At 40.2% G+C, this 16,154-nt stretch overlaps 1 protein-coding gene across 1 annotated transcript; it reads right to left on the bottom strand.

Annotated features, from left to right (window-relative positions):
* Positions 1 to 2,410: 2,410 nt before the first annotated feature.
* Positions 2,411 to 15,182, bottom strand: Smp_103010 (hypothetical protein). The gene is made up of 5 exons (XM_018790712.1): positions 15,146 to 15,182; positions 2,959 to 3,114; positions 2,838 to 2,916; positions 2,704 to 2,804; positions 2,411 to 2,664 (listed from the first exon to the last, which is right to left on the bottom strand). The coding sequence occupies exons 2-5, from the start codon at positions 3,085 to 3,087 to the stop codon at positions 2,434 to 2,436; spliced, it is 540 nt and encodes a 179-aa protein (XP_018645955.1). The 5' UTR covers positions 3,088 to 3,114; positions 15,146 to 15,182; the 3' UTR covers positions 2,411 to 2,433.
* Between the last annotated feature and the right edge of the window lie 972 nt (positions 15,183 to 16,154).

The raw sequence follows: 16,154 nt of genomic DNA, 5'->3' as shown, positions 1-16,154 counted from the left end.
GCTAGAATGGGGGACTAGATGTAATCCCACACTTAACTGGTCTCGGTTGCTGATCGTCACAGTTAACACGAAAAGGATAAAAAATCCCCCTGTAACAACCACAGAGGAATCAGATCAACTAATATAGTGTCCAAAACACTAGCCGCTATAGCCATCACACGTTTAGCTACAGCCCATGAGAAAAGTATTCGATAAAACCAGGCTGGTTTCAGACCTAGACTTGGATGTGCTGTCTTTATACCGCTTGAATCTCTGCTTCACCATGCGTGTGAATTAAGGCTATATTGAGGCAATACGCACAGTATGCACACATGCCAATTAGAGACTGACCAGTTGCAGTCCTAACAAATCGATGGGAAGATTCAAACAAACAATACTGAATGAATTTATTAGCTGTAAGCTTTTATGTTTAATTTAATTCACCCTAAACGGAATTGAAACTGATGGCAATAAAACGGAGGAAGCATTTACATGATTTATCTGGTGAAGTTATGCACTTGTATCAACAAAACTAAATGTAAAGAAGATATTTAAAACATTTAGTCCTTTTGATAATTTCGATAATGCAGTGAGAATACGAAGGTTATCAGAATTATGTGATATGTTTGTGCAATACATTTCGAACAATCTGATCACACATAACTGTTAGGACATTTTTATATGAAAAAATAAAAGGTAAGCGGAAATAAAGTACATAATGTGGAAACCACGCTGGATAATAAACCAATATCACCAGAGTAGGTTAATGGTAAGAACAAATAGTCTTTGAAGACATAATATTCGTGTTGTTCTGTTGTACTATTTAAACTTCGATTAATTTTGATTTGGTTACTTATTCTCAAAAGAAGTGGCTTACACTGAGTCACGAAACTTCAGAAAATCTAATTTCTCTACTCATTGGGATATTACAAATATATAATTTATTTACAAATTTACCTCATAGAAAAACTTAATATTTTATGTGACTATATCTTATTAAGGAAACCGTTGCCACTTTCTGTTAAAACTCCTAAAGATTTATTATTATGTACTGACAATGTGAAATTCACTTTTCAAGGTAAGCACTCTCTACAGATTGATGACGTAGCTCGGAGTAGCCGTTTAGGACCGTTGTTAGCTGATGTGTTTATTTGGTATATGTAAAATCTAGCTGAAGACTCAATTCAAAAGATGTGTCTGTATAAGCGGTACGTGGATGACATCATAATCATAGGTGATAAAAGTGAAGATGTGAACCACTTGTTAAAAGAACTCAACACAAGTCAAAAGCGTATTTCTTTTACATGCAAAAAAGAGAATAACCAGCTTCCTTTTCTAGACATACTAATTAGTAGAGGAGAGATGATTCCACCAAACGTTCCGTATATAGAAAGCTGACATGAACAGGGTAATATCTCAAGTTTCAGTCAATTTCCAATTCACTACGAACGCGGATTAATGAAGGGCGTTTTCAATTCAAATCAATTATATTTGTACTAGTGATACTATTGAAGTAGAGACGAAGCTCTTAACTGAAACATTAATGAATAATAATTATTCAATAGAAGTTCATAAACCGTTGGAAAGGTAGTAATACAATGAGACCCATGATGCTTCTGGTACCCAAAACCCAGTCTACATTACGTTACCAATTAGAGGTGACTCAAATGGTCTCATGTTGAGACGGAGATTTAAATTAGCTATCAATGGGACATTTTATGCAGCCCCACTTGTCATTACTAAAAAATTAAGGTTTATGTTTCACCGAAAACCCAAACAGCACGTAAGCGATTGTGTCTAACAATTAACATGTATGTGCGGAAACACGTACATAGGGAAGAGCAATCGTGATCCGCAAGTAAGGGTGACTGAACACACTTAAATGGCTGCAAAACAAATGAATCCCAATCGCCAAATAAGATAACACGATAGACAAACATCCTCCTCAATCGCAAAACATTTAGTTGAGACCGGTCATAAGGTTGATATGAAGTTAGCTTTTATAGTGTTGTACAAAAGCCTTGAAGGTTGCATACTAAGGTTTATTGAAGCCTTGGCTAAACGGAAACTGAAACCCCCTTTATGTGTCCGAAAACAATTTATTTTTACCATTAACCTACTCTGGTGATATTGGTTTATTATCCAGCGTGGTTTCCACATTATGTACTTTATTTCCGCTTACCTTTTATTTTTTCATATAAAAATGTCCTAACAGTTATGTGTGATCAGATTGTTCGAAATGTATTGCGCAAATATATCACATAATTCTGATAACCTTCGTCTTCTCACCGCATTATCGAAATAAACAGGATACCTTATAAGGATCAAGATATAATGGAAAAAGCTTCCATAAACTTCCTATGACTAAATCTTGTTAGACATAAGTGGGGACGTATTACGTACAAGTGTAATGGATGATTTAGAAACAGCAATAATGTGAAATTTATATTTCGACTACTGAATTTTATTAAATTCACTATTTCCTACTTGTGCAGAATTTTCTAACTGTTCATCTAAGTAATCGCTGTCTTCACTAGATTTAGATTTACACTTTGATTTCAATTTTCTTTTATTTAATCGTTTTGCTTTCTTCATTTGACGCTTAGCACGCTTTTTAGCAGTTTTTTGAGCAGCTAAATCATTTAATGCCTTTTGCTTCATTTGGAACTCTTTATCTAAACGTTCCTAAAGAAATGAGTAGCGCTACACAGTAGAAAGTCGTACCTCTTCTGCATTTTTTTCAATCATTTCTAAACGAGTATATTCTCTTCGTCTAATTCCTCTATAAATGTGGAAGTCCCCACTGCCCACTCCAGCGGCAGAACCTAAAGTTTGTTTAAATTGAAAATTGACAGTACCCCATACATTTCGAACGAATTCAGGTGGTGGTTTGGGCAGTTGAGGTTGGGCTAATTCAGGAGTTACGAGAGCTTCTTCCTTTGTATGAAAAGAACGTAAATAAGTATTTGACAAACTTACGGGATGTGAGAAATATTTCTCAATATCACGCCGTACGAAGTCATATGTGCCCATTTTACGATACTCATTACGTTTAATTTCTTCACCAGTTCCCGGATTCATATCTTTATGAGCGTTATTCAGATTCATAGGTATGAAACAAATTCCAACGTTTGTCTAGGTATGCAAGAGAATAAAATGTACCAAACAAACTATAAACATTTACAGTATTTGCGTATCTAAAAACGAAGCTAAAACTGACAGTACGTGGAAACTTTGCCATCGCTTATACAAGTCTCCGTCATTTACATAGGAAGTAGTTTCACGGACAAAACTCCAAACAATAAAATTTTCTTTTGAAATATATTAAACATGCTTTTTTCATAATAATACTTCGAATATCGTCATCTATGCTAGGTATATTTACTAACTGGTTATGATAACGGATTAATTCATTGGAACACTTGAAGAAAATATACGTAGTTCGAAAGATCAACTTTAAACTAAAGTCCTTACTTATATGAACTTGAACTGTGCTCTTACTTTTATATCCTTGAAACGAACCAATCAAGTGGTATTTTTCGTGGCCGTTTGTCTTCTGGACTTTGAAAAAAGTTAACGCTAGTGAAGCGCTTTTTTTAGTGATTATTATTAGTGAAGGACGATATGAGAAAACTCAAGAACTCACTTGAGGTTGTGAAATCAGATGACAGTTCTCCATAAGCTCTCACTTGACTGGTAGTGTTCGAGTGAAGAGCCTTCACAAGGTTTATGTACTTCTCAGGTACACCTTTCAATGACAGACACTGCCACAGAACCTCTCGGTCTACAGAGTCAAATGCTCCTTTCAAGTCAAGAAAAACTATAGTTGTCGGACGCCGATAAGCATGTCTGTGCTCTAAAACCTGACGAATAGTGAATATTTGGTCGATGCAGCTGCGACCAGGTCTGAAGCCTTCCTGATTTTCTCGTGTTTGCAGTTCACGAGTCTTAGTTACGCGCCCGATAATTATTGAGGCAAGTATTTTAGATGCTTTGTTAGTCAGACTAATCCCTCTATGGTTATCACACGATGATTTTGGTCCCTTCTTATATATTGGGACAATAAGTGATTGTGACCAGTCAGATGGGATTAAGTCCAACTCCCAGATTTTAGCTAAAATATTAGTCAACGTAGTCGCTAAAATTGGACCACCATATTTAATGACCTCTGGAGCCAATCCATCAGGACCAGCTGCTCTTCCTCGTTTCAGATTAGTTATAGTCATTTGAACTTGAGCTAGAATTGGGGGGCCTACTTCAATATACCATTCAGACTGTCTGAGAATAGTGGGTAGTTGTGCAGTAGCTGAAGGTTAGCTGAACTGCTCCTTAAAGTGTACCGCCCGTCGTTCTAAACATCTGGGCTGAGAGCAGATAAGGGTTCCGTCTTTTTCCGAGATCGTTTCACTTACACTTGACTTAATTCCGGTTTCTTCTATTAGTCTGATGAGTTTCCTGATGTTGCCTACAGCCGCTGCCTTTTCCATCTCTTTTGCTTTCGTTGCCAACCACTGCTCACGATCGTTCCTTAGACTTTTAGTTAACCTAGATCTGATTTGTTTTCGCTCTTCGTCGTGTTCAGAGCCTGATGGGATGAATTTACGCGAATCCATCAATGAAATAGACTTGGAAGAAATCCATTGGTTTTTTGGAACCCTATGGTTTAAATTACAAATAGATGTTACTGCTGTTTCCACAGCTGTTCGTATATCTTTCCAAGCAACATCTGGGTCAGCCTCGTTTACAGAACTGCCTAGATGTGAACTCAGTTGTTCCTGGAACTTACTTTTGGCTTTCTTGTCCTCCAGTTCAATTCTAATGGGTCTTCTTAGTATAATTTTTCTGTGTCTAGTGGGGCGCAAGCAAATGCGTGCTCGTATTAAAGCGTGATCAGAGTCTAAACATGTATTCCAGTACGAGCGAAAATCTTCTATTGAGCCTCTCCAACGATGACTGATGACAATATGGTCTATTTGAGTCCATCGTTGGTTTGGTGCAGGTGGCCGCCATGTTAGACGATGTCTCTCCTTATGCTTAAAATTAGTGCTTGCTAAAAATAAACGATTGTCTGAGCATAGTTGCAACAGACGATCACCATTATCGGTTCGTTGATCCGGAATACTAAAACACCCACCTAAATGTCTTTCTGTTTGATCTAAGCTGCCTACCTGGGCATTAAAGTCACCCGCTACGACTACTATGTCTGAACGCTTAGCTTTCTGAAGAAGTTCAGAGAGCTTTCTGTAAAAGTCATCTTTCACTTCATCATGGCTGCAGTCAGTGGGAGCGTAGGCAGAAACGACGAAAAGGCAACGACGTGTGTCCCTATCCTTCCGAGTTCTTACGGAGCCATTTAGCCGGACAGCACACAGGCGACTGTTAACGGGGATCCATTCTAGTAGTGCCTGTTCTGCCCTTGTACTTAGTGCTATGCCTACACCTGCAAGTCCACGAGAACTAGCCAACGGGTCGCCAGATACACGGAGGGTGTATTTCGTTGGCTGTCTATTTTGGCGAGGTGAGGTCAAGTGAATGACCACACTGGGATCCTGTATGCGTGTTTCGGAGACACAGCATACATCAATGGTACGAGATTCCAGGGTTTTAGCTAAGGAGGCCTGTTGACCGATTTGGCATAGGGTACGTACGTTGAAGGCTCCAATGTGTAGTTTGGAGCGAGGTCTTAGTAGACCTGGGACAGCGTTTCGCGCACTAGAATCGTTGGCCATGGTGACACTTGAGGAGGAAACCGAGAGAGGAAGTTTAGTGTTGAAAGTCAAGGTAGAAGGAATAGTAGGAATTGAAGAAGGAGATTGATTATGAATACAGTGGTCTTGAGTGCTGTTAGAGGTATGAAGGCAGTTATCACTTCCCGGCTGCCCACACCGTGGAAGGGTTCCTAGAGGTATCTGAAAAGGAAATTGGGTTAGAAGTGGTCTTAATGACCTGAGAGCGTGACCGCAGTGCCCAAGGGACAACTGCTTGAGGTTGGTCACACACGACCTTTTTGTGGGTAGTTTTTGTGTTAGCTCCGTTCTTCAAAGGACCTTACCGCCGGAGACGGATATCCGTGGGATAAGGCGTGGTGTGCATTTTTAGGGTCGACCTTTTCTAACTCCACCCCTCCTTGTGGGAAGGCAGCATCGCTGTCATGCTGGTTGTCTGAAGGAAACACCTTACTGCTGTCACACCTCTGTACAGTCAGCAGTACGACTTCGCCTTCGGACCTTGGGTTTGTCAGTCAGTCAGTCAGCTACAACGTAGGACCAGGCACATATATGCATCGGCCCAAGTTGCCATACCTCGTTAGCACAACAAGATGAACACCGGATTCATAGTAGTTAATTTAGTGTTGGTAGTAGTATATAAATTATAGGTTGAATATAAGGATATAGTATAGGAAGGAAGAGAGATATGAAGCAATTTTAGTCTCAAGGTTTAAGGCAAGATAAAGAGTGTATAAACCTACGCCATTGTGATCGATTCTGAGCCATGTCACCTAGAGTCTCCAACCATTGGTTACGATAGTCACGCGGACCCCAACCAGGTAGTCTGCATCTACCAACATGGCTCAGGCTAGAAGTTAGTGACTTCAAGGTCTGGTGCCACGTTATGGTTTGGCCGCCCCTAACTCTCTTCCAACCGTCCCCAATACTAGTCATCATAGCGCGTCGTGGTAAACGGTGTTCACGCATACGTAACATGTGGCCCAACCATCTCAGTCGATGAAGATTCATCACCTCATCAAGTGATTTACCATCGTTCCCTAATACGCTGTGTCTAACTTCACTATTACTTACCCGGTTATCCCAGCAGATGCGAGCAATATTTCTAAGGCATCTGTGGTCGAATACTAGTAGCATACGAGTATCTTCTACTCTTAATGGCCATGTTTCACAGCCGTAAAGTAGAACAGAGCGAACTGATGCGCAGTATATTCGTCCTTTAATTGATAGACGGATATCTCGTCTTCGCCATAGGTGACGTAAGTTGGCAAAATCTAAAAGAGCTTTTTGAATCCGTGCTGAGATTTCATCAGACACCAACTCATTTGGACTGATCAGACTTCCAAGATAAGTGAAGTTGTCCACGCGTTCGACTACTTCACTCCCTATCCTTAGTTCGGGTGTTGATGCAGGCCAGTCCTGGAGTAACAATTTACACTTGGATGGGGAGAAACGCATCCCAAACATCCTGGCATTATTACTCAGTGCTAACAGAAGACTCTGTATTTTGTCAGCGTCTTCATCAAACAGGACTATGTCATCTGCGTATTCTAAGTCGCTTAGTGGAGCCCCTGGTAGGAGATCAATTCCTGAAGATTCAGTCGAAGAGAGTGTTATTTCCAGTAACAGGTCTATAATGGAGTTAAACAAAAATGGGGATAGTGGACAGCCTTGACGGACACCACTTGAGGTTGTAAAATCATATGACAGTTTGCCATAAGCTCTCACTCGACTAATAGTGTTCGAGTAAAGAGTCTTTACAAGGTTTATGTACTTCTCAGGTACACCTTTCAATGACAGACACTGCCACAGAACCTCTCGGTCTACAGAGTCAAATGCTCCTTTCAAGTCAAGAAAAACTATCATTGTTTGGGTTTGCTGCTTTTAGTCTCACCGCTCTTCAAACGACCTGCCTGGCATGGTAAGACCTTGAGGAACGATTGTTCCAGCCAGTATAGCTCGGTTGATTCATCACGATAGGCAAGCCCGACCACCACGTCAAGGTAGCAGCAACGGTCGGGAAATAAATAGCTATAGGTTTCATGTTCGATTAACTGACACAATTTAACGCAACAGTGCAATAATATTAGCGTAGATTAAGCGATCTATTAACTATAACTTTACAAATTAATCAGTATTGGAGTTGGGTAAAAACTTTTAAAACGAATCATTTGATAAGATGTAATAAGTGAGATAATTCTGAAATACATTGAACTATCTAATGAGTTTACCTGAACATACTATATCAGATAAAATGTGTAAGGTAATGTATGATACAGATCAATAATCTGTAAGTAATAACTGGATAAATTAATAATCGATTAATGACAATAATCTGTAGCTGAGAGCTCTCAGTAGTCATCAAGAAGTGAACTGAAGGTAACCGAAACGTATAAATACGATCACAGGTAGGAAGTTATATGTTGTGGAAAGAAACAATGTAGGTTTTTTAAGTGTCACTATGAATCCATATCATCCAACGAAAAATCTTCCAGGTAGATTTAATAGTTTGTAGTTATAAACAGATAAACAAATCACAGGTTTTACCTCTTGTTAATCAGATCCGGAAATCGTATGATTACCTTGATATAGATATGAAGAAAACTATTGCCTACAATATCACGGACGTATGCTTTAACGTAATATGAAGAACCAGTCAAATGGCTGCGGGAATGAGGAGATACAACTTGGCGATGCTCGAACACAAACGCATACGTAAAGCTTCATGGATCTCGCCGAACCACACCACAGTGGACCAGATAGATCATATTTGTGTCAATAGAAAATGCAGAAGGACAATGGAAAATGTGAGAACCACGAGAGAAGCTGACAAAACTTCAGATCGCCACCTGGTTGTGGCCAAGATGAAACTGAAGCAAAAGAAACACTGGACAACTGGAGGAACAGCATTACAAAAGTTCAATACAGTCTTCCTTCGAGATACTAACAAACTCGACGAATTCAAGATAACTCTCAATAACAGGTTCCAAGCCCTACAGGATCTACTGAAAGCAGAAACTGAGATGGATAAAAACTGGAAAGATATCAAATAAACATTAACTTCAGCGTGTCAGGAGGTCCTAGGTCGCAAGAAGCGTCATCATAAGGAATAGATCTCTATGAGAACCCTGGACAAGATTCAGTGAACAAGAAGACAGCAAATAACAACAGTCGAACACGAGCAGAGAAAGTCGAGGCACAAGCAGACTAGGCAGAAGCAAACAAGCAAGTGAGGAGGAGCATTAAAGCCGACAAGCATACATACGTGGGAGAGATAGCAATGACAGTAGATAAAGCCGCAAAGAATGAAATGTGAACAACTATATGATACAATATCAGGAAAAGTTTTCAACAGTGTGGTGCTGAACCGGATGGAAGACTCAGTAGGCTCCCGACTTCGGGATCAACAGGCTGGATTCCGTAAGGATCGGTCGTGCATAGACTAATCAAGACACTACGGATCATTGTTGAACGATCAGTTGAATGGAACTTGCCACTTGATGGAGAAGTTCTGGAAGATGTGGAATCTCCAAAGTAACTGGTCGGCATTGTCGATGAACAAGGAGAATCTGCTGGGGACGGAAAGGCGATGACTGGAGAAGCAATGGCCGCATTTTCTACAGTTGAAGAACGTATGGAACTCAAAACAACTGTCAAACGAAACCAAAGTAAAAATCTTCAATACGAACGTCAAGACAGTTCTACTGTACGGAGGTGAGACGTGGAGAACTACTACAACCATCATCAGAAGGGTACAAATATTTATAAACAGTTATCTACGCAAGACACTCAATGTCCGTTGGCCGGAAATCATCAGTGATGGCCTACTATGGGAGAGAACAAACCGGGTTTTGGCTTAGAAGGAAGTTAGGAAAAGACACTAGAAGTGGGTGGGATTTACATTACAGGAATCATCAGACTTTATCACGAGGGAAGCGCTTACATGGAAACCTGGAAGAAAACAGGAAAGAGGAAGGCCGAAGAACACACAACGTCGGGAATTGGAAGCAGACACCAAAGGGATTAATGGCAACTGCAAAGGATTGTCCAGGACAGAGTTGTATGGAAAATGCTGGTGGGCGGGTTTATGCTTCTTCACAAGGAGTAACAGGAGTAAGTAGGTACTCAAATGTTATAACTAACTTTTAAAGATCGTTTATTAGCGTACAACCAGTTTGCAGTTTTTAATGCATCAAGTAACAGGTACTAATTGCAGCAAGTAACGTGCTGAAGAGAAACTTGCATGCACAGGGACATGAAAAACAGTACTCAACCAGGTGACGATTGGTCAGTCATCAGGTGTGAGGTTATCCACTACTGTAGTGAGCTACATAAACAGACATTCCTTCCCTAAAAGCAATTTACAGACTGCGAAAAATTTGGTTTCGTTCAGCAAATCACTCGGCTGTCATGCCAATAACTTGACAAAAACGCTGCCACTAAGTACAGGGAAGCCCGAGAAGTAAGCACAGTAAACCAACTGATCTTTTAAAAAGAGGCATTGAGACGGAAACCAGAGTATTTGTATGATTTAGTCGACATGAATGTGGCTGAAATGAAGACTGGAATCATGCGCGCTCATTATTCGAAGTTCAGGCTGCTCGACACTATAAAATGACCGACTGCACAGTGGACACGTTCTTATTATAACTATTTACATATAGTTTTTCTACACAAGTAGAGACGCTGCCATCAATATCTGCGTCAACGCCTGTTTACATCGGGTTTGTGGTTGAGTGACATTTACAATTTAAGTTGTTTTAGACTCGCAAAACTTCATGCTGTATTGAGTCAATCTCATCAGCAATATCAGACTTGAGTGCCAATGTTATGCAGCTCATGTCTCCGTCTAGGTTTGACGTGCATGATAATCTATGGAGACTTGACATTATACTACCGAGTTTGCATTTCCCTTTTCCATCTGCAGAGCAACTTTGAACGTTGGATGCATGTCCTCAACAGGAAGACACGAGGGACAAACTCATTTGATTATAACTTCACATATCAGACAATCATGAGTGTCGCGACCAATGAATAACAATCTCGAAACTTCCATGCGCCATATTTTATCGTATGCAGTGGAACCTGAAACGACCAATCACATTACACTCTTGTTACTACAACACGAAGAGAACCTCAGAAGCGCATATTTTATAGTAGTATATGAATCAGAAGTTATTTTATAATCATTAGGCGCACTAACACCACGCATTTTACCGTCAATTGCCACGAGAAAACACCTTGTGAAACTTTATAACACCGCAAGGTGTAGTTAAGTACCTTATTCGGGATCTGTGACGCGAAACTGGTTAATCACTCGTACCTACGTGTAACGCTTAGGGTTTCATAGTTTATAGTCAGTAAAATACACAATGTAGGGATTCGGAGTTCAATATTACCAATGGATGGTATGTATTTTATAATTTCACAGTAAAAAAAAAATCACAATTATATATGCTGATAGTTGCAATGAATGATTGTTTAACAGTCGAATGAGTACACACAAATATATATGAGACATATGGCGAAAATGAGAAGGAATTTCACAGGCAGTTCATTTCACATATCTGTATTCCATGAGGATAAACTGACGATAATATATTACGTACGGTAGTGAGACAAAGTATCTACTTAAGACTTGGACCGAGGTGATTTGTGTATATGCAAAACGGTTTCCCGAAGTAAGTCGACCTATAGGACATAAATATTCGTGATTTTGAATAAAACGTGACAGGAATTAGAGAATACATGACTAATCTATGTGGAGGTAACTAGAAAGTCCTATAGGGTATCTTAAATATAACACAAAATAATCTAGTGCATTTTTGAGAGGCTCGATAGAAGATTTTCGCTCGTACTGGAATACATGTTTAGACTCTGATCACGCTTTAATACGAGCACGCATTTGCTTGCGCCCCACTGGACACAGAAAAATTATACTAAGAAGACCCATTAGAATTGAACTGGAGGACAAGAAAGCCAAAAGTAAGTTCCAGGAACAACTGAGTTCACATCTAGGCAGTTCTGTAAACGAGGCTGACCCAGATGTTGCTTGGAAAGATATACGAACAGCTGTGGAAACAGCAGTAACATCTATTTGTAATTTAAACCATAGGGTTCCAAAAAACCAATGGATTTCTTCCAAGTCTATTTCATTGATGGATTCGCGTAAATTCATCCCATCAGGCTCTGAACACGACGAAGAGCGAAAACAAATCAGATCTAGGTTAACTAAAAGTCTAAGGAACGATCGTGAGCAGTGGTTGGCAACGAAAGCAAAAGAGATGGAAAAGGCAGCGGCTGTAGGCAACATCAGGAAACTCATCAGACTAATAGAAGAAACCGGAATTAAGTCAAGTGTAAGTGAAACGATCTCGGAAAAAGACGGAACCCTTATCTGCTCTCAGCCCAGATGTTTAGAACGATGGGCGGTACACTTTAAGGAGCAGTTCAGCTAACCTTCAGCTACTGCACAACTACCCACTATTCTCAGACAGTCTGAATGGTATATTGAAGTAGGCCCCCCAATTCTAGCTCAAGTTCAAATGACTATAACTAATCTGAAACGAGGAAGAGCAGCTGGTCCTGATGGATTGGCTCCAGAGGTCATTAAATATGGTGGTCCAATTTTAGCGACTACGTTGACTAATATTTTAGCTAAAATCTGGGAGTTGGACTTAATCCCATCTGACTGGTCACAATCACTTATTGTCCCAATATATAAGAAGGGACCAAAATCATCGTGTGATAACCATAGAGGGATTAGTCTGACTAACAAAGCATCTAAAATACTTGCCTCAATAATTATCGGGCGCGTAACTAAGACTCGTGAACTGCAAACACGAGAAAATCAGGAAGGCTTCAGACCTGGTCGCAGCTGCATCGACCAAATATTCACTATTCGTCAGGTTTTAGAGCACAGACATGCTTATCGGCGTCCGACAACTATAGTTTTTCTTGACTTGAAAGGAGCATTTGACTCTGTAGACCGAGAGGTTCTGTGGCAGTGTCTGTCATTGAAAGGTGTACCTGAGAAGTACATAAACCTTGTGAAGGCTCTTCACTCGAACACTACCAGTCAAGTGAGAGCTTATGGAGAACTGTCATCTGATTTCACAACCTCAAGTGATGTCCGACAAGGCTGTCCACTATCCCCATTTTTGTTTAACTTCATTATAGACCTATTGCTGCAAATAACACTCACGTCGTCTGAATTTTCAGGAATTGATCTCCTACCAGGGGCTCCACTAAGCGACTTAGAATACGCAGATGACATAGTCCTGTTTGATGAAGACGCTGACAAAATACAGAGTCTTCTGTTAGCACTGAGTAATAATGCCAGGATGTTTGGGATGCGTTTCTCCCCATCCAAGTGTAAATTGTTACTCCAGGACTGGCCTGCATCAACACCCGAACTAAGGATAGGGAGTGAAGTAGTCGAACGCGTCGACAACTTCACTTATCTTGGAAGTCTGATCAGTCCAAATGAGTTGGTGTCTGATGAAATCTCAGCACGGATTCAAAAAGCTCTTTTAGATTTTGCCAACTTACGTCACCTATGGCGAAGACGAGATATCCGTCTATCAATTAAAGGACGAATATACTGCGCATCAGTTCGCTCTGTTCTACTTTACGGCTGTGAAACATGGCCATTAAGAGTAGAAGATACTCGTATGCTACTAGTATTCGACCACAGATGCCTTAGAAATATTGCTCGCATCTGCTGGGATAACCGGGTAAGTAATAGTGAAGTTAGACACAGCGTATTAGGGAACGATGGTAAATCACTTGATGAGGTGATGAATCTTCATCGACTGAGATGGTTGGGCCACATGTTACGTATGCGTGAACACCGTTTACCACGACGCGCTATGATGACTAGTATTGGGGACGGTTGGAAGAGAGTTAGGGGCGGCCAAACCATAACGTGGCACCAGACCTTGAAGTCACTAACTTCTAGCCTGAGCCATGTTGGTAGATGCAGACTACCTGGTTGGGGTCCGCGTGACTATCGTAACCAATGGTTGGAGACTCTAGGTGACATGGCTCAGAATCGATCACAATGGCGTAGGTTTATACACTCTTTATCTTGCCTTAAACCTTGAGACTAAAATTGCTTCATATCTCTCTTCCTTCCTATACTATATCCTTATATTCAACCTATAATTTATATACTACTACCAACACTAAATTAACTACTATGAATCCGGTGTTCATCTTGTTGTGCTAACGAGGTATGGCAACTTGGGCCGATGCATATATGTGCCTGGTCCTACGTTGTAGCTGACTGACAAACTGACTGAATGCATTTGTGAAACTCGCCTGTGTTACATTCGCCTTCATGCAATGAGGATTGGAAGGAGGCAGTCATTTGGTACGATACAAATCCAAGGGAACTTTGACTACATACGAGACGTTGTTGATTTAAGTCTCGGATGAGCACAACGTTGTAGGTTGAATCTTTATAGGTCAAAGAATAATTTAAGCCAGATACCTGACATTGACTGGGAAAACAATCGCGAATTGCTGACATTCGTATATTCTGTCTGATCATGAAACGTAGCAATTAACAATTAGGCAGGCGGAGGTCAAGGAAAAACCTCGGGTGGATAGTTTATGACGAAAAGTGGGGTGTTAATTGAAAAAACAGGAAGATGAATTTATGATTGAAAGCCGATTGAGTCTTGGCAACATAAATGAGTAATTTACGGCGAACATTACTGGAAGTCTCACTTTATGTTGTCACTTGTTGATTTTAAGAATTATTAAAGTTCAACATTATTGTAAAAGTTGGTTCTTATTAAATTTCTGAATCCACAGATCAGTTACTACGATTCTGAATGGTAACGGTGATTTACCAGTGAGGTGGTATTTTACAAGTTCTTTGTATAGTAACCATAATTTCCTAACATATCATTCACCTATGTGTCTACTTTCTAACTTACATCTGCAATGTTAAGACGATGAAGACGTATATAGTTGAAGTCCATGATTCAATACTGAGTCAAGTTAAAATACATTCCTAACACATAGTAATATAATTGACTCAAGCGTTAAATTCAGAATTATTTAGGATAGAGACCTAAATTTCATTCGAGGAGTTATTGTAAAAAGATATATAGACATACGGTCGCCTGTAGCAGTTTGCGTCTAGCCAGAAAGTACTTTGTGTACTAAGAAAGCATGCAGAGTAGCGTAAGGGATGAGGGCAAGAAAAGAGAACAAAAGAAAAGGTGAGTCGACGACCCAGTATTCCCACACAACTCACATTTATAAAGCAAGTAACAGATGACAATCACTAGTAACACAAACTCTACATTGAAACAATCTTGAAGTCGAATCTAGCAAACGATACTTCAAAGAGTAGGGGTATATCACGTGTCAAGTAAACATAGCAGGCCACACAGTGCATATATATGCATAAGTCACCTACAGCTTACACTTTCGTCACTAAAACCACACGACCTTGAAGAGTTGAAGTGCCGGCTTGCATCCTGTATTTGAATAGCGCGATGGGGTTGACTACATAATATGCTGTCTTAATTTTCTAATCTAAATGCATTTGTAACCGCTACATAGCTTTTAAAACATTCTTACCGGCTGATCAATTCAATGGTTTCTGTCTCTGTGTATACTATTGCTACATGAGTCTGTTTTGTTTTAGTGTTCCCCAACTATAGCTAGTAGAAGTACTACTGCATCAACTAGTCCCGATATGGCCTCTGTAAACTTGAACGTTATTTTCCGAGAGATTTCTCGATGCAAGGTTCTTCGATTAGGCAGAATTCGAACGTAGCTTCAAGGGTTTCCAACAAGTACGTGGAAGCGTAACCCCACGAGTTCATATAACGTGCACTCATTACATCCATCAGCGAAGTAAAAGAAATCATGGTGAGCTTTGAAAGTATATACATTCTGTTTTCAAGTTCACGTTCAGTGCTTTTACTCGTAAGTGCTGTATGTACTAAGAACTTGAAATTTTTAGTCGGTCTGTTAATTAGGCATTGTAGAAGATGGTGTAGACCAATAAACGTTGATGATCTACTTGATTTAGATGGGAACGGTGTAAAGAACGAGCCAACTTCGAAGTCACAACTCGCAGTCAGCACCTTACGTGGATTGCCCCATAGACGCATCAAGGGACCATGGATGCTCCGAAGACTGTACAACACAAAGGACGTTATTACAGGAAAATATTAGTTAAAGTAGATACAAGTGAAGGTAAAACCACTGCCCCATGGGCAGGTCCATGGAGTATGACTAACTGGTGCGTGTTGATTGTCCTTGACCTTGATCGATGATCTGTTCGATATTTAGTGACCCAACTGCCGGATGATTTGGCTAGGGTTCAATGACATTTCACTGGCCGTACAATGGCAATGAGAATTGCATTTTTCTTTAGGGGCAACGAACTTAACTTCGGTTCCTAATATTGACAGCGACTAATCA

The sequence above is a fragment of the Schistosoma mansoni genome (genome assembly GCF_000237925.1).
Source record: "Schistosoma mansoni, WGS project CABG00000000 data, supercontig 0037, strain Puerto Rico, whole genome shotgun sequence".
Lineage (NCBI taxonomy): Eukaryota > Metazoa > Platyhelminthes > Trematoda > Strigeidida > Schistosomatidae > Schistosoma > Schistosoma mansoni.
The sequence above is the reverse complement of the archived record's forward strand: the minus strand, read 5'-3'. Positions and strand labels throughout refer to the sequence as shown.